The sequence below is a fragment of the Bos indicus genome, chromosome 4, assembly GCF_029378745.1.
Source record: "Bos indicus isolate NIAB-ARS_2022 breed Sahiwal x Tharparkar chromosome 4, NIAB-ARS_B.indTharparkar_mat_pri_1.0, whole genome shotgun sequence".
In the NCBI taxonomy this organism is placed as follows: domain Eukaryota; kingdom Metazoa; phylum Chordata; class Mammalia; order Artiodactyla; family Bovidae; genus Bos; species Bos indicus.
Window position 1 is genome coordinate 76,462,708 of NC_091763.1, and position 25,506 is coordinate 76,488,213.

The following is a 25,506-nucleotide window of genomic DNA, read 5'->3' on the forward strand; positions in this document are numbered from 1 at the left end:
GTGCGCCTTTTGAAGGGCGCGGGCTGGGCCGCCTCAACCAGCGGTTAATGATTGGCAGCGCCGCGTGCTCTAGGGCAGTGTTCAAAACAAGTTTGTTTGTTTGTACGTGCACAGCCCTGCGCAAACCGTGGGTGGAAGGAGGGCAAACGGTCCACGTTTCAGACTGTTTGTCCTGTTGTTAAGGTTCAGACCCGGAGCCAAAGTGCAATTCCAGCCAGGAGCGCACAGCCACGTGATGGATGGCGCTTGCTTGTTTTGTTCAAGGGATGTCTTCAGATTGAGCCTGCCAGTGCTCCCTGGACGACCTAGGGAAAGCAGGAGAGATGAGTTGGACAAGGCCAGCCCACTGGCCAGTTTTCAAGTGGGGAAATCAAGGCCCGGGAATAGGAAGGAGCGCTTTGAACCTAAGTCTTTGAAAGCCTTGTTTCTCAGTAGCAAAGCCGGAACTGTTTCTGCTTCTGCAGGAAAAAGACGAACAGGCCCCTCAATTGCTGTCTTTAGAGCCTTTCTCAGGAGGAAAGAAGGAAGGAAAGGGACAGTACCTCCCAGGACTGATGCCAAGCTCCGCAGTCTCACCATAGCCCCCAAAGCCCAGTTAACAGAGCTTCCAGAGAGTAGGACTCAGAGCCATTAAGAGAAGGGCTGAGGACTTCCCTGGTGGTCCAGTGGTTAAGACTCTGCACTTCCATTGCAGAGGGCACCTGTTCTGTCCCTGTTTGGGGAACTAAATTCCCACACACCGCATGGTGTGGCCAAAAAAAGAAAATTAAGTTAAAAAAAAAAAGAGAGAGAGAGACAGGGCCGAGGCTAAGTAACTGAGCGCAGACCCCAGTTTCCTCTGCCTTTCAGCCTCAGATCAGATTTTTATCAGGAGTCAATGTTCATGGCTTTCTCTCTCGTTAAAATTCCTGTCTCTAGATATCCTCTTAGATGGAAAGAAAAATGTCACTGTAGCTTCCGAGAGAGTGAGAAATGGCCCTGCTCCCATCCAGACACCAGGCACTCTCTCTGGCACCCAGTCCTTGGAAACCAGGTAGCTATTGAGAAGAAAAAGGCAGTTCTATATTTACTGAGAGAGAAAAATCTCCAAGGTCTGTAAGATTAGGCAAGTAAAATTTCCCAAGGCAAGTAAAAATAGGAAGGCACAGAATATGCTATTGTTTGTGCACAAACAAGTAAAGTGAATGTGTGTGCCATTGTGATTTTAAATGTATGGACTATTTTAAGAAGAATGTGTAAGAAATTGGCCCGCCTTGCAGGGGAAGGTGCGAAATTAGGCAACTGAGGAAGAGACTGGTCTTCCCTTCACACTCTTTTTTTAGCCCTCTAGATTCACATTATCTAGTAAATACTACATTATTTGGTATAATCAGGTCCTTACATTATCAGTTATATTATCTATCTCAGGAATCTTGCGTGCTAAGACACTCCAGTCCTTGTTGGGGGCCAGCGTGAGGCACTCCGCCCGTGGCAAAGGTCATGAGGAAGGAGGCTCGACATATGCAAAGGTGGGATCGAGCCTCAGGAGTCCCCCTGGAAATCCTCGAGCATCTACCCCCATAACCAGAGCCTGCCTACTTTACTACTTTGTGCTCTCACCTACACCTCTGACTTTACGGGGGGCTGTCCCCCACCACCTCTTTCGGAGAAGGAGTTAACTTAGAGCTCCAGTTAATAAAAACTCCTGGGCGTGACAAGAGTGTTTTAACCTACAAACTCCTCTGAAGGTTCTCTAGCCTGCCTGACAGGCTTGTCTGGCCACATGTGATTGCTCACAGCCTCCCAACCATGAGAGGCATAAGATGCTTTAAACCTTCTAAAAACAGGTTCCTTAGAAAAGTTAGAAAACCATTAGTATAAGTATAGTGGGCTGATTAGAAATTGTATTGGTGAAGGGTTTTTCATTTGTTGAGCCAATGTTTGTTGCTAAGTCTCCACATCCCCTGCCCTTATACACATTAATGAATATATAGAAGAAATAAGTATTAACCTTTGATATTAATCACGTTAGATCTTAGGCTAAGTAAATTCTTTCCTTAACTAAAACCCACTACACCCTCACCCTATAGGAATGTAACTTTATTTGGGTGGCGTCTGTTTTAAGAATAATCACCCCTGGAGAAATAAGTGTCCTCGTTGACTGACCGCTGTCACAAGGAGAGGGTCATAAATTGTCAGCAGGCCTCCCTGGCCAGAAGATGATGTAACACCCCTAAGACTTCTGTATACATTTGTATGAAGCACCTGACTTTGATAAAAGTCAGGACTGCTGACCCCGTGTGACTTTTGCATAACATCTCAGTGTATAAAAGTAGACCATGGAAAATAAAGAATTGGGATCAATTTCTGGAAATACTGGTCTCCCCATGTCGCTCTCTCTCTCAAACTCTGGTTGAGTCTCCATCTGGAGCACGGAACCCACCAAACTTACTAATTTTGCCTGGGCTTCTAAGATCCGACCGGGGAGGCCTCAGGGTCTCCTCTCCTTCGGGAGAACAGAAGGACGCCTGCGGCCTACATAAAGTGGTGCAAACTTCTTGTCTTGAAGTTTTATTGATCTCCCGCATAAACCAAGCTACTCAGCCTCTTTTCTCCACTGAATTTTCCTACTAAGCTATCCTCATTCTATTACTCTTTACCACTCTAATTAATATCTAATTGAAGCTATTGTATCCTGATCCTCGCTGACGCCGTCCCCGCTTCTAACTCCCTGGATCAGCCGGGGCTGGACCCCGGCAAGTCCTGTCCAAATCTATGCAACCCCATGAACTATAGCCTGCCAGGCTCCTCTTTCCATTAGATTCTCCAGGCAAGAATACTTGAGTGGTTTGCTGTTTCCTTCTCTAAGGGAATCGTCCCGACCCAGGGATCGAATTCATACCTCTTATATATACCTGCATTGGCAAGCAGGTTCTTTACCACGAGTGCCACCAGGGAAGCCCCACCTCAAGAAGAACCAAGTTAAAATTAACTCACTAGATCTTTTTCCAGCCATTTCACTGGCTCTGTGGCCCTCACCAAGGTACTTGCCTTGTGTCTGCCACTACTGTATCAGGAAATTGTCACACACACACTTATCCTTGCCCCCAGCATCTCCTCAACAACAATAAAATTAAGGTTTGTGGGGAAAAAAATATTGCAATCGGAAGTTCACGGTCATTTTGGTCATATTTTTACAGTTTCTGGTTCAGGAGCTGACAACAGTTCTGAGTTTTATAACATTATTTTTGAGGTGAGTTCCTAAAGGATTTTATTTCCCCCAAAGAATCTGTGCTCTGAAGTTTCTCTCTGACCTCCTCAATGTAGAATTAGAGTACCCACTTGAAACCTATTTCCAAAGCAGGATTAGAAACACAGACATTGAGAATGGACATGTGGACACAGTGGGGAAGGTGGGATGAATTGGGAGGCTGGGATAATAGGACCCTGCTATAAAGCACAGGAAGCTCAGCTTGGGGCTCTGTGATGCCTAGAGGGGTAGGATGCTGGTAGGGTGGGAGGGAGGTCCAAAAGGGAGGGGATATATGTATGCATATGGCTGATTCACTTCATTGTACAACAGAAACTAACACAACATTGTAAAGCAATTATATTCCTTCTTTTTTAAAAGAAATGTCTTCTTAATGACACACATGAAAGAGAGAATCATACAGTAAATATCTGGGGCCTGCCTCCTGTGTGCCTGGCAGTTTGCCAGCCCTGGACAGTTCACCCAGTTGTGCGTTTGCCCAGTGAGATCCCTCCCTCCCTCTCTGAGGTCTCAGTCACCCTGCACGTAGTGGAAATTCACGGAAATTCCTCTCCTGGCTGATCGATTTCCCAAACATTTCCCCAGCTTGCCTCATAGCAGCAGTAAACCAAATGGCCATCAACCCAGAGAGAGAGGTCTCCCTGCTCCCGACCACATCAACACAAATGGACAGGGCCCTTCCTCGAGGCCTGTGCAGACCACTTGTCCCTCTGTCCTGTGAGGATGAGCTGCCCTCCCCTGGCAGGTCGAGAGGTGGCTGCTCCTGTGCTCATTTCTGGGTGCATCCTGGATGCCAGGTCCCGCTGCCCACTGGCCGACATCCACAGCCAGGACAGGCCTTCCATGCCCCCTGTGGTCTGACTCCCAGGGTCTGGCCTCTGTTAGCATGAGGAGGCACTCCTGACAGAGGCCCTGAGGTATAGAGTGGGCCAGAGAGGGAACCCCTCCTTAAGTGTTGTAGCCTTGGAACCTCAACCCACCTCCCGTCTTCTCAGCCCTGCAAACCCCTGCTCATTTTCCAGGCTTAAGATCTCCCCTCCCCACACCCATGGAAAAAAAAGAAAATTACTGTCATATCTTCATGACTTTCTTCTTGCTGTTCTCCATGCTCAAATTTTCCTCATGCCCCCACCCACATCTCCCTATCACCCTAATCTTCATGGTATTAGTCCTGCTCTTCCTGACACCCAGAACTCCTTCCTGCTCCTTTTCCATCCTCCAGGGCCCACCTGAAGCTCCTCTCCCCTGAGACGCTTTCTGCCCCCCTCTGCACTTCCAAAGAGTGTGATAGTGGGTTACAGGGATACCAAAGAGCTACATAAACCTGCATTTACCCGTGTGCCTCCTGACAGGCTGGGTGGGCAAGGGACAGGCTCCCAGAGGCCCCTGCCCCATCCATACCTGGGACACTAACAGATGGCCCAGCCCATCCTCCCAAGGACTGTAGAATCCAACAGCCAGGCTCAACTGGAGGCAGGGCATGGAGAGCAGAGAGTGGTGGGGGAATGGAGAGCTGTGACTTCCTATACGTGCACGGTGTGTACCTGGCACCAGGCTGTGCTTGCCAGAGTTGGCAGGGGTCCTCCCCAGGAGCCCTAGAAGTAGGGCTTATCACACCAGCAGGAGGGAAGCCCCCTTTGCCCAAATCAAAGCTGGCACCCTTCAGGCCAAATCACATAGAGACATTTGATGTAAGGAAGGGTCAATACTGTCTGTGCCTACAAGGGCAACTGGGAGTGTATCTGGGGGCGGGGGACAGGGGTGAAAAGCAGCTTTAGGGATATATGTGGGAAGTTTTCAGAGCTGGCTGTGGAATTTGTATTTTATCAATTAGGCAAAGTGCCAAAGATGCCTTGCAGTCCACTTCCCTACCCGCCATTGTAAATTTTCTGCCTGCAGAGGAAAGGAAACCACTGTTTCCATTTCAGAAAAGCAAAGGAGCCCACATAACCCGGGCAGTCTTTCCAAGTGGCCCCAGGAGATAGGACCTGAATGGGGCTGCACACAGCATCTTTGCTGATCATTTCATAACGATTTACAGCACACCATCTCTGGTTGCAGCTCCAAGAACCCATCTCTGAGAGTTTCATCAGCCCCTAACAGGCAGGCATGGGAGCCCCCCAGCAAGCCCACCTGTGCTGACACCTTGAATTTCATGTCCAGCATATTGTGTAACCTCCCTGGGCCTCAGTTTCCTTGTCTGCAAAATGGGGATAATGCAGAGGCTGGCAGAATCAGCCCTAAACAAATGTAAGCTGTCACCACCATTCTCGGCCGCAGCGTGTATTCACAGAGCAGAGGTACTCCCTGGATGATGAAACTGTGTGGGGCCTTCCGTCACCCACTGTTTCCAATTCTGCCTTCACACCGCATGCTGCTTACTCACCAGCAGCCGGAAAATTGGGCAATCCCTGCTTTGAAAAACAATGCAAAGATCAAGGGCAAAACCAGGCTTTCAAAGGGAGAGCGCTGCAATCCAGGGGATCCTCGAAGGGAAGTTGTTTTTAACCTGGGGGAAAAAAAACAAAAAGATGTTCTGTTGTGTTCCCAATCGATCGACACACTGAATGATGTAAATCTTGCAAAGGCCTGGCCTGCTGGCCAGCTCCTAAGCAATGAAGGACACCGCTCCACAGACTGAGGACGAGTCTACTCCCCCAGCTAGTCAAAGTGGAAAAGTAAACCTTACTCTTGTCACGTCAACACAGCCCAGATCCCAAACACAGGAGCTCAAACAGAATGCCCGGGCAGGGCCAGTGCCCAAGGGCCCCACGGAAAGACCAGGGTTTACTCTGCTTTGGCAGGCCACCCATCCTGCATTCCCATTTGGGGTGCCATTGGGGCTTCAATACAAGTGCCAAGCACATGGGCGGTGTTCAAGGGTGATCATTCCCCACCCTCCTCCTGCACCAGGAGCCTCAGTCGTGGTCTAGACTAGTCTCACATCACCTGAGTCTGGATAAAAATGCTTATCCTCAGGCCTCACCCAGACACTAACTCAGAACCTCTGTGGTGGGGGCTGGTCCTGTTTTCACAAGCTCTCCAGAGGACCCTGAGGCTCACTAAAGTTTGATGGCACAGGTTTAGAAAACTCCCCGCATCCCACTCCCATTCAAAACCACCCCATGAGAAGCTGGGAATGGAAAGTTCTGGGGAAGAGGCAAAGGATAGAATGTTGCTGGAAGTGGGTGGGGTGGGCTGCATGGGGCTATGGAGAGATCTTGGAAGGACCCAAGAGACCTGGGCCCTCTGGTCTCAGTTCTACTGCTCAGCGCAGACAAGCTGTGTGAGTCATTTCCAGCAAGACTTCACTGCCCCGTGTACAAAGGAAGAGTCTTCCCCAGACCCCTGCATGAGCTGTGGGAAATCGGTAGCCTCTCTGCTACATTAGGCATCATACTGTGGGGTTAAGCGTTGATGGTCATTTCTTGGCAATGAGGCCTGTGGTTACATAGATGGATAAAGTGTCCATGACTTCTATGAGTAGGACAGACTGCTGCACCAGACTGGCCCCATGACATCCCTCAGTAGGTCTACCTCCCCACTTATCCACACAAAGACCTTAATATGTCTATGGGCCCATCAGTCAACCTCAAACATTCAGGATCCCCCTCACCAAACCCCATCCAACCAGCCCAAGGGCAGCAGGACCTCTCCCACACACACAATGTGGCAACAATGTGCTGTTTCACTCACGCCTACCAGGCATGAGGTTGCTCAACTCTGCTAATTCTCTGACCTGGGCAAAGGGCAGGGACCCTGGGCACAAAAGTAGGCGACGGCCTCCTACATTACAATCTCTAGCAGTTACCCACATCAAGTGTGTACATCACAGGGGGAAGGGTCTCAGCCACATTAGAGAGTGAACATCTGTGGATGCCCTTACTAGGAGTAAACAAGCGTTCTTTTGCTCCACACATCTTCATCAGTTGGTATTGTCGATATGTGGATTTGGGTCATTCTAATAGTTGTGTGGTTGTATCTCTCTGTCGTTATTTTCATTTCCCAGATGAAATATGAAGTGGAGCATTTTTTCCATGTGCTCAGTTACCATCTGTTTATCCTCTTTGTGGATGTGTCTCGTAAGGCCTTTGACCGTTATTAATTAAGTTGTTTTCTTATTTTTAAGTTTTAAGGGTTCTTTTAGCATTTTATCTAACAGTCCTTTATTAGATTTGTCTTTTGCAAATATTTTCTCCCAGTCTGTGGGTTTTCTCCTCATTCTCTTGACATTTACTTTCTCAGATCCAAAGTTTTTAATTTTATTGAAGTAAAGCTTACGGATTTTTGTTTTCATGTATCATGTGTTTAGTGTTGTATCTGAAAAAGCCATCACCATATCCAAGGTCATCCAGGTTTTCTCCTAGATCATCTTCTAAGAATTTATAGTTTTGCATTTTACATTTAGTTCTGTGATCTATTTTGAGTTAATTTCTGCAAAGAATGTAAACCTGTGTCTAGATTTTTTATTTTTATTTTTTTGCTTGTAGATGTGTAGTTGTTCCAGCACCATGTGTTGAAAAAATTATCTTACTATATTGTATTAGCCTTGGTCTTTTGTACAAGACCAGTTGATGGTATTAATGGGGCTCTATTTTGGACTCCCTAAACTTCTGCATTGCCTTGTTTGTCTATTAATTCAAATACATTATAATCTATTTACTGTAGATTTATAATAAATCTTGAAGTCCTGTAATGTCAGTCTTCCAACTTTGTTCTTCATCAATATTGTGTTAGCTATTCTGAGTCTTTTTCCTGTCCATATAAAATTTAGAATCAGTTTGTCGACATCTACAAAGTAACTTAGTGATTTTATTGGTATTGTCTTGAGTCCATAGTTGAAGTAGAGAAGAACTGACATCTTGACAATATTGAGTCTTCCTATCCATGATTAAATTCCATTATTAATTTTATTAAATTATTTATTAAATTTTTCTTTAATCTCGTTCATCAGAGTTTTATCAGATCAGATCAGATCAGTCGCTCAGTCGTGTCTGACTCTTTGCGACCCCATGAATCACAGCACACCAGGCCTCCCTGTCCCTCAGCAACTCCCGGAGTTCACTCAGACTCACATCCATTGAGTCAGTGATGCCATCCAGCCATCTCATCCTCTGTCGTCCCCTTCTCCTCCTGCCTCCAATCCCTCCCAGCATCAGAGTCTTTTCCAATGAGTCAACTCTTCGCATGAGGTGGCCAAAGTACTGGAGTTTCAGCTTTAGCATCATTCCTTCCAAAGAAATCCCAGGGCTGATCTCCTTCAGAATGGACGGGTTGGATCTCCTTGCAGTCCAAGGGACTCTCAAGAGTCTTCTCCAACACCACAGTTCAAAAGCATCAATTCTTCGGCTCTCAGTCTTCTTCACAGTCCAACTCTCACATCCATACATGACCACAGGAAAAACCATAGCCTTGACTAGACGGACCTTTGTTGGCAAAGTAATGTCTCTGCTTTTGAATATGCTATCTAGGTTGGTCATAACTTTCCTTCCAAGGAGTAAGCATCTTTTAATTTCATGGCTGCAGTCACCATCTGCAGTGATTTTGGAGCCCAGAAAAATAAAGTCTGACACTGTTTCCACTGTTTCCCCATCTATTTCCCATGAAGTGGTGGGACCGGATGCCATGATCTTCATTTTCTGAATGTTGAGCTTTAAGCCAACTTTTTCACTCTCCTCTTTCACTTTCATCAAGAGGCTTTTGAGTTCCTCTTCACTTTCTGCCATAAGGGTGGTGTCATCTGCATATCTGAGGTTATGGATATTTCTCCCGGCAATCTTGATTCCAGCTTGTGTTTCTTCCAGTCCAGCATTTCTCATGATGTACTCTGCATATAGGTTAAATAAGCAGGGTGACAATATACAGCCTTGACGAACTCCTTTTCCTATTTGGAACCAGTCTGTTGTTCCATGTCTAGTTCTAACTGTTGCTTCCTGACCTGCATACAAATTTCTCAAGAGGCAGGTCAGGTGGTCTGGTATTCCCATCTCTTTCAGAATTTTCCACAGTTTATTGTGATCCACACAGTCAAAGGCTTTGGCATAGTCAATAAAGCAGAAATAGATGTTTTTCTGGAACTCTCTTGCTTTTTCTATGATCCAGCGGATGTTGGCAATTTGGTCTCTGGTTCCTCTTCCTTTTCTAAAACCAGCTTGAACGTCAGGAAGTTCACGGTTCACATATTGCTGAAGCCTGGCTTGGAGAATTTTGAGCATTACTTTACTAGCATGTGAGATGAGTGCAATTGTGCGGTAGTTTGAGCATTCTTTGGCATTGCCTTTCTTTGGGATTGGAATGAAAACTGACCTTTTCCAGTCCTGTGGCCACTGCTGAGTTTTCCAAATTCGCTGGCATATTGAGTGCAGCACTTTCACAGCATCATTTTTCAGGATTTGGAATAGCTCAACTGGAATTCCATCACCTCCACTAGCTTTGTTCGTAGTGATGCTTTCTAAGGCCCACTTGACTTCACATTCCAGGATGTCTGGCTCTAGGTCAGTGATCACACCATCGTGATTATCTGGGTCGTGAAGATCTTTTTTGTACAGTTCTTCTGTGTATTCTTGCCATCTCTTCTTAATATCTTCTGCTTCTGTTAGGTCCATACCATTTCTGTCCTTTATCGAGGTCATCTTTGCATGAAATATTCCTTTGGTATCTTTGATTTTCTTGAAGAAATCCCTAGTCTTTCAGTTTTCCTCATATAGATCTCATACATATCTTGTTAGATTTATACACAAGTATTTCATTTTGGGGGAATGCTAATGTTAATGGGTGTTGTTTTTAATTTCAAATTCCATTAATTTAATGCTGTTATTTTCAAAAGGGACTGACTTTTGTATGTTAACCTGTATACTTTTGTATATTAACCTGTATACAACTTTTGTATATTAACCTGTATACAACCTTGCTAAAATGACTAATTAGTTGCAGGAATCTTTTTGCTGATTCTTCCAGATTTCTTTTTTTCCTAGACGGCCATGTCAGTCTGCAAATAAACCCAATTTGAATTCTTCCTCCCCAATCTGTATGCTTTTATTTCCTTCTCCTGTCTTACTGCATTGCCTAGGACTTCGAGTACAATGTTGTCGTGTAATGGTGAAAGAGGTCATCCTTTCCTGTGCCTACTGCTATTGAGAAAGCTTTGAGCTTCTCACTATTAAGCATGACTTAGCTGTAGTTTTCTTGTAGATAATCATCAACAAGTTGAGAAAGTTCCCTTCTATTTTTAGTCTACTGAGTTTTTATCATGAATTGGTGTTGAATTTGTCAAATGCTTTTTCTGTGTCTATTGGTATTATTGTGTGGTACTTCCTTAGCCTATTATGTGATAGAGTACATTAATTTTAGTGTTTTTTTTTTTTTTTTTTTAGTTCTACCAGTTTATTGCTACCAACCCGTGACCCTCCACCCTCATGCACACACACATGCTCAGTCATGTAACCCCATGGACTGCAGCCTGCCAGGCTCCTCTGTCCATGGACTTTTCCAGACAAGAATACTGGAGTGGGTTGCCATTTCCTTCTCCATAATTTTAGTGTTGATCCAGCCTGTAAACCTGGGATAAATCCTATTTGGTCAAGTCATGTGATTCTTTTTAGTACACTATTGGATTCAACTTTCTAATATTTTGTTGAGAATTTTTGTTTCTATGTTAATGAGAGACATTGGTCTGTAGTCTTCTTTTATTGTAATGTCTTCATCCATTTTTGGTGTAATGGTAATGCTGGTCTCATACAATGGACTAGGAATTATTCCCTCTGCTTCAATATTCTGCAAGATTATTATAGAGAATTGGTATAACTTCTTCCTTAAATGTTCAGTAGGATTCTATGTGGGCCTGGTGCTTTCTGTTTTGAAGAAAATTCTGGCATTTTCTCTTTGAAAATTTGAATTATATTAAAGCAATATTTGTACTTATTTATTAACTTTATGGATGTTATTCTCCTCCTATTATTGTAAAGTGGTACCAACTATTAGCCTCTTATTTGTAACCTGGAGTCAAAGGCAACCCTGAGCATATTGGTTGTGTAGAAACAGTACTAAGATGTTATGTTTTGGGTATGGAATTTTAAAATTGATGGACCACAGGAGTAGATCTGAATAAATAAAATATGTATTTCGCTCCCAGGTCCTGGACACAGGAGGTCCAGTATGCCATGCAGAGCCACAGGAGAAGCACCAGAGTGGCCAAGAGATAGAGAACAAGAGCAAGGGAGAGATCAAAGCCATGGCCTTTCCTGAGGTCTCCATGGGAAAGGCAGGGCAGAGCAGGGTGAACAGCTTAGGACTGGCTAGTTTGGATAATGCTAGTGGCTTTAAGGCATAGGGGTGGCCTCTGGTTGTCTGGTATCTAGCCCTGGGGTGACTAACACAGAAGAATTTTGCTTACAGGGAAGCACAGCCTAGATAGAATAGGCCTGGCTCTGGACTGATTGGTTCTTATATCAAAAACATGCTCCTGGATGAGCCCTTTTCTACCTAAGGAGAGCCAATATCTCCCCAGCCAGAAAGTTTCTAAGATGCCAAAACATCATCTGATGCAGAAAATAAAAATACATATTATACAATACAGAAACAAGAGATAATTCATCGTGCTGGAGTTCAGAAGAGGCAGCAATGTGAGGTGCGAATGGAAACCACCAATGGAGGATGACAATCGTAACAGCATGGGCAAGAGTCACACTGACTCATGCCCATCGCTGAGGACTTACCACACGCCAAGCGCTGTACTGAGGCTTTCCTACACATGACCAGAACACACCGTGGCGTGACTCTCATCCTGGGCCCACACCTTCAAAATGCCCAGACCCAAGCTCTGAACCAGCCCTTCTACACCAAGAGCAGTATTTGTACCTATAATGCAGGTTTCTGTGTGGCAGACTAGCAGGCATGTGCGTGCCTGAAACTTGTACTTGAATCACACTCGAGTTTAGCCTCTCCAGGTCCTCGCCTGCACAGTGAGGGGAATCCGGGTTCTGGGCTACTGAACCTCCGAGGGTCAACACAAGGAATGTACTGGGCTGTGGGCAAAGATGAGGAGCTTGGAGACCGCGGGTCAGCTGCTGCCATGGGCCAGGCTTGGAGCCCCTGTGGGGCCTTTGCACATGCCCACACCCCCATGTTTCTCCCCAGAGGGCTGCCCCATGTCATAGTGAAAGGCACTGCTCACAGGTGACCCTGTGTGCTAGACTAATGCGACTCTGGACACACACTGCAGATTTCACAATGTTTTTATTCACAAACACAAACAAAAGAGGCTTACATTATGCTCAAAGCAGTGTGCCTAAGTGCCATGAGGTCAGGAGGACCGTAGGGGTGTACCGATGCAGCAGCAAAACATTGACCCAGACCTCAGGACACTGGGGTGGTGTCCAGGAAGCCCCCACCTTATTCGTCCAGGACTTTGGGCAAACCCTTCCCCTCTGCAGCCCTCAGTTTCCCCATCTGGAAAATGATCCACTGTACCAGGTGAGCTTTATTTTTTTAATTATTGTTTACTAATTTACATGTTCTTTTTAGAAAAATATAAAATGGATTTAAATGATATTAAAATTTACCTATTATGCTGACACCTAGATGTTACCAATGTTCCCATCTCCACGAATCTCTTTTTGGGTGTGTGTGTTTGTGTCTGTGTGTGTGTGTATGGCATGTACTGTGTAATTTTAAAATGGGATCATGTCGTACTATCTGTTCTACAGCATTTTTTCATTTAATATATTACGAACATTTTGTCTACAGTGTGTATTTACATCCACAGCATATGTGTGTGTACATACATGCACGTGGACGCACATATGTTGAAACACAGATTGCTGGCTGCAGAGCATTCCTTGTCCTTGGATGTGTGTGCACTTCTGTCGGGGTTCTTAAAGACAGCACTCCACAGATATAACACAAAATGAGTGACTACTTGGTCTGATTGCTTCCTGGTGCTCCTATAAGGGCCTTCCCCTGTGGCTCAACGGTAAAGAATCCGCCTGCAATGAAGATGACTCAGGTTCGATCCCTGGGTCAGGAAGATCTCCTGGAGGAGGAGTGGCAACCCACTCCAGTATTCTTGCCTGGAGAACTGAGCCTGGCGGGCTACAGTCCATAGGGTTGCAAAGAGTCGGACACGACTGAGCAACTGAGGACACGGGCATGCGTGCTCCTGTAAATGGAACTGCTCTGTCAAAGGCTGAGCACGCTCTCAAGCCTTGCACCTAGCTGACCTGCCCTCCAGAAGGGCTGTGTCCACTAAGAGCCCCAGCAGCATGGTGAAGAGGGCTCCCTTCCACTGCCCAGCAGCACTTGAATCTGAAGCGCTTTCTCAGTTGTGATGGTCTCTGCTAACGTGTGGGGAAGGGTTCCCTGGAGAAGCCTCGTCTCTGACAATCGCCTTCAGTACTCTAGGGTGCCTCCAGGATTCAAAGATCTCAGAACGTTAGGAAAACTATGACCTCAGACATTGCCTAAATTTATAGACAAAGGAAAAAACAGTGACGACATCCATCCACCCAAAATCACACAGTGACTTACGGGCAAAGCTCAGATGGATAACACTTTTTAAAAATAGAAGATTAGTAGCAAGGGCAAGAGGGTTGCCATGTCCTTGGTCTCAGCGCCTTAGGGGACTAAGTTGGAATGATGATCTCCACTCCTTTGAGGATGTTGATAAACCATTTGGCACGTGGTGAGAGTGCTATGCTTGGCCCATTGTTGGAGGCCGTCCCCAGGCACCCATGGGCCCTGACTCCCTGAGTTAGTACTCACAACCCAGGGACACAAAGGCAGTGAGCCAGGTGAAGACCCTCAAGGCTCGGTGCCCGGCCTCCACTCCTCCCCCGCTCCCCCCCTCCCCCTCCGCCCCAGCTGCCCTGCGCCTGCGCAGTCATCAACGGAAGACTGCGCACAGGTGGGCTCCTGCACACCTGCGTGGGCCTGCAGCACCGACACCGCAGGTACTTCAGGGCGCAGGGGCTCTCGGAGAGCGCTGCCGGCATCTGGTCCCCGCTGGGAGGCAGGATGGAGCATGGGGCGAAGGTAGGCCAGAGCATGATGTGGACCAGTTTGGAGTGAGGACTGGAAAGGGGCGGGGGAGGCGGGTGCCGGGAGGTAGGGTCAAGGTGGGGCAGTGGGGAGGGAGGCTTCCGAATGTGTCCAGGGGCAGGTAGGCAGGGACAGGATGGGGCTGGGGATGGGGGAGTGGAGGGATGCTTCAGGGGGCCGAGATAGAAATCCCCGGCTCCTGCCGCGCTGGAAACAGCCGCAGAGTCCTGCCTGAGCTCCAGGTTAGTCAGACAGGCCCTGAGCTAATAATATCAAGGGGCCTCCTGCTCCTTGTCCGAGGCGCTACACGACTTCCCTGGTCCAGAGACCCCTGTCCGCTTTTCTCCCCCCGCCAGCGACCTGTGCTCAGAACCCCGACTTGCCTGGGTACCACACCCAGGGCGCCATCCCAGAGACATCAGAGGGGATTCCCCTGTTCAGCCACACAGCCCCTTCTGCTGCCCCCTCCCCACTCCTGCGGGGGGGTCCAGGTGGCTCGCTAGTGGTGAAGAATCCACCTGCCAATGCAGGAGAGGTAAAAGATGTGGGTTCCATCCCTGGGTTGGGAAGTTCCCCTGGAGAAGGAAATGACAACCCACTCCAGTATTCTTGCCTGGAAATTTTCATGGACGGAGGAGCCTGGCGGGCTACAGTCCACAGGGCTGCAAAGAGTCGAACATGACCAAGCGACTCCACCTCTCTGGGGAAAGCCTGGAGGCCAAGGGAATCGATGGGAGACAGAGGGGAACCCAGGCGTTGCCTTGTCCCAGATGCAAAATGGAAAGCAGGGCTGCAGAATTAGGTAACAGGCCCCAGGTGAAGTTCAAAACCTGACCTTCATAACCTGTATTTTGGCTCCAGTGGCACCAGCTGACTAAGGAGCCCTCGATCACTGCACACCGCCCCCCCCCCCCCACCCAAACCAGGGATTTTCTTGGGATTTCTTGAGTTTCTGTGTCTCCTCACCAGACAAGTAGGGGCTTCTTTTTCCTTTTTCATTTGTAAATAGGTAACACATGCCCCTGGTTTCAAAATAAAAAAAACATAGACAAGTACACAGTGACTCCCATCACCCTCTGTCCACCTTTATGTTTATACCTTAAGTAAACATCATGTTTTTAGCCTCTTCTAGAACTTTCTTTAGATTCTTTTTTCCTCAGTTTGTACAAAAGAATTCTACCTAAAACAAAGAGATCTTTCCTTGTCAGTATATTTAAAACACTGTATATAAAACACTGTTAAAGGTCCTAGCATATTTATCCTTTAGTTTGTCAGCTTTCTCCTAGGTATTAGAAAGATTAAGCCCTTATTTATCTCTTCTGAAATGTGTGGTTTACCTATCCTACTTAGTATATCATCTTTTTAAAAATTATATTTAGTTTAATTTTTTCTTTTTTATGGCTTCTGTATTATGAGATAGTTAGAAAACCTTACTTCTGACAAATTTACAGAGAAATTCACCATTTCCTTCCAATACTTTTATAGCTTTGTTTTTTTATATTTAAATCTTATATCCATTTGGAATTTATCATGATGAATGATGTGAATAAGAATCCAACTTTGTTTTAGATTTTTTTTAAATTATTGTTTTTTTTCTAATAATCTATGAATTTTTAAAGAGTATAATATTCAATTCCTTGTAATTTATTTTATGTAAGGCATGAGGTAGGGGCATGATTTTACCTTTTTTTTTTTTTTTTTTTCCAAATGGCCAACCAGGCCAAACAACATGTAATGAGAAAAAGATCTCTCTTCCCTACTCCTTTGAAATCCCAGTTTTTTCCCATTTCTCATGTGTATGACTAGGAGATTATTTATGTAAAATAGTACTTTTTTTTTATCTGTAAGCTCTGTGTATAAATATTTGAAAGCAATACTAAATCATTTTATCTGTAAACTTTCAATATGTTACAATATAATTGTATTCAAATTTCCAGAATTGAATTACTGGTTCTTTTTTCACTTTCATAAATGGGTTAGTTAAAGGTAGCTCTTTTTAATAAAAAATATCTCTCCTTGAAGTTTCTCTTTTGTGAAAGTCCCAGTTTTCCTCCTCACCCCACGTCTTTATTCTGAGATCTTGGTCCCTGTTTGAAGTAGAAGACTTAGTCTCCTTTCACAGGTGCTGATTATCTTCCAAGGCGTTTAGATCATTTCTTTTTCTCCTTGATCTGCTGCTGCTGCTGCTAAGTCGCTTCAGTCGTGTCCGACTCTATGCGACCCCAGAGATGGCAGCCCACCAGGCTCCCCCATCCCTGGGATTCTCCAGGCAAAAACACTGGAGTGGGTTGCCATTTCCTTCTCCAATGCATGAAGTGAAAAGTGAAAGTGAAGTCGCTCAGTCATGTCTGACTCTTAGCAACCCCATGGACTGCAGCCTACCAGGCTCCTCTGTCCATGGGATTTTCCAGGCAAGAGGACTAGAGTGGGGTGCCATTGCCTTCTCCGTCTCCTTAATCTAGCAGGGGCTAAAAAAAGAAAAGTGAATTATCACTACTTCATTTCTGTTTCTCCTTATTTCTCGAATTTTGTTCTATGAATGTTGATGCTATACTATCTGGTGCAAAGATAATTATAATAGAAAATTTTTCACTTTTATTTTTTATTACACTGTACTTTTGTGGTCTTGATATATTAATGTATTCTGCTATGAATTCGGCCTTTTCTGATATAGTGAAGTCCCTCCATTGTTTGATCCTACTTCGAAACTTTCTTGAGCTTCTGATCTTTAGTGCATCCTACTGTATACAGTTCGAAGTTGGATTTGTGTTCTAATCCAATCTGAGAGTCATTGAATAGGTGAGTTTATTCTAGATGTGGCAGCTGTTTGAACTTTACTCCACCAAACAAGATAGATAGTGAACATCGTTTCATTTATTTACCATCATTGGACATTATAGAAATTCAAATGAAGACTACTATGCAAATTAGATACCACTACTCATATATTAGAAATACTGAAATTTAAAAAAAAAAATTAAAAACAGACAATACCAAATGTTGGTGAGGATATGCAGGAACCAGAATCCTCTTGTGCTGCCAGTGGGATGGAAGACAGTTTGGCAATTTCTGATGCCAACTCGATTCTCTGGAGTAAATCCTATCTTTCAGGTCAATAAGAGTTGCGGCTGCTGCTTAGTGACTTAAGTCATGACTGACTCTTTGTTATCCCCATGGACTGAGCCCGCCAGGCTCCTCTGTCCACGGGATTCTCCAGGCAAGAATACTGGAGTTTATTGCCACTTCCTTCTCCACGGAATCTTCCTGACCCAGTGATGAAACCCAGGTCTCCTACTTGGCAGGCAGATTCTTTGCCACAGAACCACCTGGGAAGCCCTAGTTAGAGTTACAGCAATCTATTTCCAAGGGTTTTTGCTAAATGAAACAGTGTTCAAAAGGACCCCAAGTGCTGCACAGTAGACCGTGTGTAAGTGATTGCGATTAGCTCATCCTCCCAAGCGGAGGGAGCACTTTCTCCCTGCTTTCTGGCCCAGCTTGAGGCATCTTGATGGGTGTAACCAGGCATCCCCGAATGTGGGCATCACCAGCTCTGGTCCACAACTCAGCCCTGCTGCTTACCTGCTTCCAGTCACTCACCCCACCTGAACTGGACTTCCCCTCAGTTCCTGGGTGATGATTACACCCACCTCGATTTTGAAAGTTCCAACACACTCCATGAATTAAATGTTTCCATAGGAAACCCTCTCTAGACTGTACTTTCAGCACCTCTGATGGTTTAATCAAGGGTTTATTTTGGAAGAAGAAAAGTGGCCATGATGAAATCACTACCACCTATCAATATGTTTGGGATAGGGATATTATCAAGATTTTTGAGAAAACATCCTACCCCACTCTAAGCACCCATGCCCACCCAATGTGATTGCATTTACATACAAAAAAACCCTGCAATTTTGCTTTTTCATACTGAGTTTCAAGGTTAAGATGATTTCATTGACATTTCAAACTTTTTTTCTTAAAGAAACATTATCTAAAAGTCATCTGTTTTTCAGTCTATCCTTAAAAAAAGAAAAATCTTTTTGATGGATGCTTAACATTTTAACCAAAAAAAGAGAGAGAACTAGTAAAAAGGCAGACAGAGTATGAGGGTGGTCTTGTCCTAGGCCGGGCTTCAGCTTAGTGCTGGAGGCTCCCCTCACTGGGGAAGAACTGGAGGGCCTGCCTCATAGTGGTCACACCTCAGGAAAGTTCCCCGGAGGCTTGGTGTCCAGCCCAAGGCTCGCCCTGGCTGTGACTGACCTTCTGGGACGCTGACCTCTGTGTTTTGTTTTGACAGGCTTCTGGGTTGAGCTCCCCTGAGGATGAGAGCCTTTCTTCCGTGACCAGACGGTCATCCCTGAGGTGGGCCCTGAAGCACAGCACCCCAGCTGGAGCTGCCCTCAGCTGGCACTCAGGGTTACAGGGTGATGTCCCCAGCCACCAGGAAAGGGGCCCTGCAGGCAGGTCCCCACGACCTGCACGCTCCTCCTGGGACCTCCTGTCATCCCCAGGAGGGGTCAGCCTCATGGCCTCCTTCAGAAAGAGGCGGCTTTCTACCATCAAGGCCTCTGAAGTGTCCAGTGAGCAGCTTGGATCCAACTCAGACCCCTTTGCTTTTGAGGAAGACCCGCCCGTGCCAGCCTCAGTCACCCAGCAGCAGCAGCAGGGCAAGTCCCCACCAGCAAGGAGATCGCCACCAAACTTGGGATTGCCCGGGATCCCAGACACCACCAGGAGGAGGCCTCGGGACCTAAAGAGGCTGGCTGCTGTGGTAGGACGCAACCCGACCCCAGCCCATCCCCCAGAGCTTGGAGTCCCTGCCCAAGGCCCCCCATGGAAGGCAGCCTGGTGACAGTTGAGAGAGTAAATGCTGCTCTTTCCTCACTGATGGGTCATGTCCTGGGCATCATGAGGTCACCAGGACTGAAGGAGACCATCCAGCCCAGGGCCCTGCCTGTACCCACCCTTCCCCGACTCTGAGGGGTCCCCGTGACCCCACAAGAAGGACTTTCACTTGTACCTCCCACAGTTCCCATGTACTCCTTGAACTCCATAGCACACCTATCAGCCTGTCCTGGAGCTGGGGGGATGGAGTGGAGTCCCTGGAAAGCCGCTCTCTCTGTCCTCCTCTGAGCTGTGACTTGTCCTCTGAGATCCAGCCCTCACACCACACACTACCAGATCAGGCTAAGCCATCTGAACTTTGCCCACTGTGTTTCTACGTGCCTGTACCTTGTTCAGCAGCCTGAGTCATCCCACCCCCGTCTTCTCTACCTTGTTCAGCAGCCTGAGTCATCCCACCCCCATCCCACTGTCCTAGGGGCCCTTCCTCCTTTACCTGCCCTCAGCTGCCCTAGAAGAGCCCCTAGAAGACATAGCAGGAAAATGGCCTGTCTAGACAGCCTCACACACTCATTTGCAAGTGCCCACCCCAGCCCTCACACTCTCTGCCCATGCCTGGCGGATCCCTCCTTGTTCCTGTCTCCTCCCCTGCAACCCCTCTCTGCCCTTGTCAGATCCTGGGGTCCTAGCTCCCTCCATTCTCTCACGTACCTGCTTGTCCTCACACTGGGCTCAGTCCCCTGGGGTCTGACTGGCTCCATCATGAGGTCATAGTGCCTGGCATGCAAAGGCTGGCCAGGCTGGCTTTCACTTGTCAGTCCTGCATGGTGCCCAAGAGCAGGCCTATGTGAGGGCCTTGCAGTCCTGGATGGGCACCTGCTTTTCCTACCCAGCTTGTCTCTGGCAAAGATCAGTGTTCTTACAAGGTGGACCTCAGAGATGCCTTTCTGTTAACAGACAGAGCGAGTGAGGCAGTGGGAAATCCACCTGCTTCAGAACATCGAAGAGGCCACCCAGCACGAACTCACCATCGAGGACGACTGAGTGCTCAGCCCTGGGCCCAGGACGCAGCTGTGCTCAGAAGCTCCTGCCATGGCCTGACTTACTCATCTGTCCGTCCAACCATCTGTATGTCTGTAGACCTTCCTCAGAACTTGCCCTGGGTCTGACCTTGCTCTCCATTGTGCCTCTGGATGGGGTGGGAGGAACTGGCTGATGATCTTGTTACTCAGATTCCAAACATGGGGTCTTCATCCCCAGCAGAGATGAAGGGATGTAGGGGGCGGTGGGCAGGTGTGGACAGGGGAGATGGATGCCCCAGGGCCACCCTGGAGTACCCGGAGATGAGATACGTCTTCTTCCCACCCACCCTGCCTCCTTCCCCAGCACAGCCAGGTGAGTGTAGGGAACAGTGTAGGGAACAGGACCAAGTTTAAGGTGGGCTGCCTAGCAACCCACCCGGCTTCGGTGGACAAGCCTTCACACCTAGCAGGCTTTGAACACCATTCCAGGAAAGACCAGAGCAGTGGCTCTCATTTGGAAGATATTCTGACAGTTTGCGGGCACTGGTTTGTTTAGTGTTGTTGGGAGAGGAATTTAACCCCCTCTAGTAGCAGAGGCCTTCTCCTGTCCTTTTCTAGAGCTGAGCTCTCTGCCTCATTGCTTAGGATAAGGATCCCACCAAAGGGCTGGAGGTATCTATGACCCTCATGCTATAAGGAAAACGAAGCAGGGTGCCCGGGGCACTTCGATCAACACAAACCTCGCATTAGCCTCCCAGGTCCAGATGTCTCTGAGACTTGTCTGTTAGTGGACACATTGTGGTTACCAACATAGAGCTAGTTTTATTTTTGCAAATGCTTTCACGCCCCACTTTACCTTAAAAAAATGTTTATTTTCTGCCTTCTAAAAAACAAAGATTGCTTATGTTTTCAGTACCATCCTGCACACCTCCACACAGCCCCTCCTCCAGGCCAGTCCTAGGAGACCTGGCTCTTCTCAGGGACACAGATAAAGCCTATTGCTAGAGCAGACTCCAACAGGGCACCCTAAACAGAGTCTCAGGCTGGCCGGACATGACAGGAGACAGGACATGGCAGGTTCCAAGGGCAGGCACGGTCAAGGATGGCCTAAGAGAAAGAGGAAAGGCTTACTCTGGAGCTGCTGGGTGGGTGGAGGGCATTCCAGCTCAGGACATTGATTCCTGGAGAAGCCTCCGTTTTATGCAGAGGTTTTTGAATAAAGAAGGAATGATGTAATTCCTCATAAAGTATTAGATGCAGTTGGGGGCTGCAAGGATGAAATAGTTACTTCAAATGTGATTTGTGGGTGTTCATTTATATGTGGTAAGAACTTACTTCCTGTGTAGTGCATTTAAACATTTAAGTTTTGTGAGCTAGTTCTTCCTTTATATGGCTATTCGATGTGTTCACTTTTTCCTTTTTTATAGCAATTATCAGATTATAGAAATAAGTTTATACTTTTGTAAAAATGTAAGAAGCAGAAAAACTGACTTTAATCAAATAACATGGAGATAAACACTGCAATGTAATTCTGCCCACCTTTATTATTAAAAATAAATTGTTTTCATGAGAACTGTTTCCAAAGCCTGTGTCTGATGCAAAGTGATTCTGATGTGTAACCAAATGACTTTTATCTCTCTTCATCCTTTGAAAAATTCCTATTGAGAATGAGTCCAGGAAGGAAGGAAAAATAATGCAGGGGCTGTGGGAAAACTTGTTTTTGAAAGATTGGGAATTACAGGTACTCGGGAGAAAGTTTTACCCATGAGATAAATTCCTAGATATTTTACATTGAGTTTTCTCTTATTGACTGAAAAAAAGCACAACCTAAAAGTTGACAATTGTTTTATTCTGCAGATTTACTGAGAGCTTAAGCCCACTATACAGCCTCTCCAGTCACTCGGAGAGACTGTTTCGAAGAGGTAAAGGAGGAGCCAGAATATATTTGAGTCTAGGGGTGGCAAGGGGGAAGCGTGGTCGAACATAAGATTACTGCTAATTAAAGAAACAGACATCTCAAAGCTTTTAGTGCTTTTCTACGTATGAGAGATGCAAGAGTCTGGACTCGTTGAAGTCATTCCTTTGATCTGCACCTTAGCTAACAAAATCATTTGTTTACTGAAATGGCAGGTGACATTCTTAGTCCACACTCTCAAGTATTAAGAAAACAGATTCTTGACTTCCCTGGTGGTCCAGATGCAGGGGGAGTGAGTTTGATTCCCAGTCGAAGAACTAAGATCTCACATGCTACACAGTGTGGCCAAAAACTAGATTAAAAAAAGTTTTTTTTTAAGCCAGGGACTTCCTTGGTGGTCCAGTGGTTAAGATCTGAGCTCCCGGTGCAGGGGGCACTGGTTTGATCCCTGGTTGGGGAACTAAGATCCCACATGTCATGCAGTTTGACAAAAAAAAAATTCTTATATTTATACAATTGGAATATATGTAAGTATCTGTAGGCCCACTCCTTAAAATGTTTAAAGTGCAGTTCTTGTGACTTTCACAAATAAAACAGAGTGTGAGCATGTTCCGTCCACAGGAGGGCGCTGGTGGGAAGCAGACTGAAGAAGTTCCTTCTTCACACAAGCCAGTGCTGGCCAGTCTGCTGCCCGAGGGCAGTAAGGTGCGGTCAGAGTGGAGTCCCTCTGACCTCCAGCAGTCAGCTGTGTCCTCAAGAAGGGCTGGCCCTGGAGATGCTGGGAATGAACTGGAAGGGATATTCTCAGACCAAGGCACTCAGGACAATGGGTGCTGCCACTCAGGTGGCATAATGAGAAGCTACAAGATCTCGAAATGAATGGTTGTCTGTGGGCAAAATGACAAACCTCTGATAATAGCCCCTGGGAATTACGCTAATCATAGTCGTTTAGAGGCCAGCATGGGTGTGACTTGGACCAGCACTGGATTTCCTTAATTCTTGTTTTGTTTGCAAACTCATATGTCCTGCAGAAAATACAATTTTAAAATACATGAGCAAAGGAAATACATGCTGTTTCCTGGTGCAGTTTCTATTTAAAATGAGCAGTTATCTCAAATATTTATTTAAATAATAAGTTTTTCCCTAAAATCCTATTTATACACAATGTGTGTATTTGATGTCCACAGACCCCAAGCATTCCCCCTTGTCATCAAGCATGGTTCAGAAAATTGCTCTGTGGAGACTGCATTTGTTGTATGAACATGCCCACCTCATGTGTTCCAATTTCCCTATTGCTGAATGTTTGGTTTGTATATTAGAGTACCTTACTTTCTGTTGTGTTTTAGTTTTCTATGACTTCACAACAAATGACCACAAATTTAGCAGCTCCATCCACCTATTAGCTCAGTTCTGATGGCTCAGTTGGGCCTCTGCCTGGGATCACTCCAGGTGAGATCAAGGCAGGCTCTCACCTGGAATACCTGGGCAAGAACAGAACCCAGTTCCCTGTGGTCATGGGACTCAAGGTCCTCTTTCCTCGCTTGCTGTGGGCCAGGTGCTGCTCTTAGATCCCCAAGGCCACATGCAAAGTGGCCAAAAGAAAGTTCCCTGCTTTTAAGGGCCTTCATGAGGTCTGGTGTGCCTGGTGATATAAGCAATCGCACAGCTGGAGGTGGGGGTTATATCTCATCCCAGTCACAGGTCTGGAGATTAGAAGGCATGAAGTCTTTGGTGGGGGGCAGCTTTAGAATTCTGTCCACCAATGTGTTCCCAAGTTTTCATCATTAAAAATAACACTGTGATGACAACTTTGGTACAAAATGCTTTGTGCCCATGTCTACTGATTTTGTTAGGTAGAATCCTAGAAGTTTTTACCGGATTTAAGAATGTTAGCACTTTGTGGTCTGTTTTGTGTTACCAAGTGAGTTACAAATTCCCAAGAGCAGTGCCCAAGCAGGAGTTCACTGTGGTTTTGCCAGTGTTAAAAAGTCTTCTAGGAATTTCCCTGATGGTTCAGTGCTTAAGAATCCACCTTGCAATGAGAAGACCATGGGTTCAATCCCTGACCAGGGAACTAAGAACCACATGCCACAGAGCAAGTAAGCCTGCATACACTGCAGTGAAAGATCCCTCGTGTTACAACAGAGACCCAGCAAAGCCAAATAAATACTTTTTAATCTTTTAAGACATTTACCAAATTGAAAGGTGATAGGAAAATTGTTTTCTATTTTCATTTCTTTCACTGGTATAGTTCTGTTGAGCATATTTCCTTATGTTTTCTAGTCAGCTGTATTTTTTCTCTGAAAAGTCTGTAAATGTCCTTTTTTCTACTTTGGGGATATTGTGCTTCTCAGAATGATTTTAAAATCTCTTTCCTATGAGTTGATTTTATCTGAAATTAAAGACTCTATCAGAGAAAAACTGTACATCATAAGTGATGGTTAATTTTATGTGTCAACTTTGCTGGGATATGGTGCCCAGTAGTTCGGTCAAACATCAATCTAGATGTCACTGTGAAGGTTTTTTTTTTTTTAGATGAAATTAACATTTGTGTCAGTCGATTTTTGAGTAAAGCAGATGACCTTCCATATGCGGGTGGTCCTCATCCAATCAGTTGAAAGCCTTAAGAGAAAAGGCTTGGGTCCCATGAAGAGAGGATTCTACCTCCAGAGGGCCTTCAGACTCAAGCTGCAGCCTCCACTCTTCCCTGGATTTCCAGCCTGCTGACCTGCCCTGCAGAATCTGGACTTGCCAGTCTCTACATCCTTGTGAACCAATTCCTTAAAATACATTCCTTTCTTCCCCTCCTTCCTTCTTACCCTCCCTCCCTTCCTCTCTCTCCGCCCCCCACCAACCCCAACCCCTGGACCACACACACACACACACACAGTTGGTTTAATTTCTCTGGGAACCCTAAGACAGCATAAAGGAAAAGCAATTTGACTGAAAGATTTCTCAGCAGCAGTCACAGAAGTCATCCCTCACTATAAACTAAATTTGAATGGGATATTTCAGAGAAAATAACTGTCAACCGATAGCTGTGTCTTCAGGTTTCTTTTTTTAACCTTTTGAGAAGGGAGATGAAGAGATTTACAGATGAACATAAGGTTAATTTATCACGGAGGCCTGAGGTAAATGATCTCCTAAAAGATGAAAGAAATACTGTTCCATCAGGATAGTCTGAGATGCAAGAACTGGTGAAAAGTGGGGAGTACAAGTGAAATTTTCTAAATTATCAAAGTGAAATACAAGCATATGTCATTTTATTGTGCTCCACATCATTGCGTTTTACAGATCACACCTTTCCTACAAATTGAAGATTTGTGGAACCCTGCAATGAGTAAGTCCATCAGAGGCATTTTTCTAACATTTACTGACTTCATTTTGGTAATTCTCATATTATATCAAACTTTTCAGTATATTTGTTATGGTGATCTGTGATCAGT

General features: G+C 45.8%; 1 protein-coding gene across 1 annotated transcript; it reads left to right on the plus strand.

Moving 5' to 3' along the window:
* The first annotated feature begins 11,964 nt into the window (after positions 1–11,964).
* CCDC201 (coiled-coil domain containing 201) lies at positions 11,965–21,729 on the plus strand. The gene is made up of 3 exons (XM_070787992.1): positions 11,965–12,721; positions 18,579–19,052; positions 20,081–21,729. The coding sequence occupies exons 1-3, from the start codon at positions 12,446–12,448 to the stop codon at positions 20,165–20,167; spliced, it is 837 nt and encodes a 278-aa protein (XP_070644093.1). The 5' UTR covers positions 11,965–12,445; the 3' UTR covers positions 20,168–21,729.
* The last annotated feature ends 3,777 nt before the right edge of the window (positions 21,730–25,506 follow it).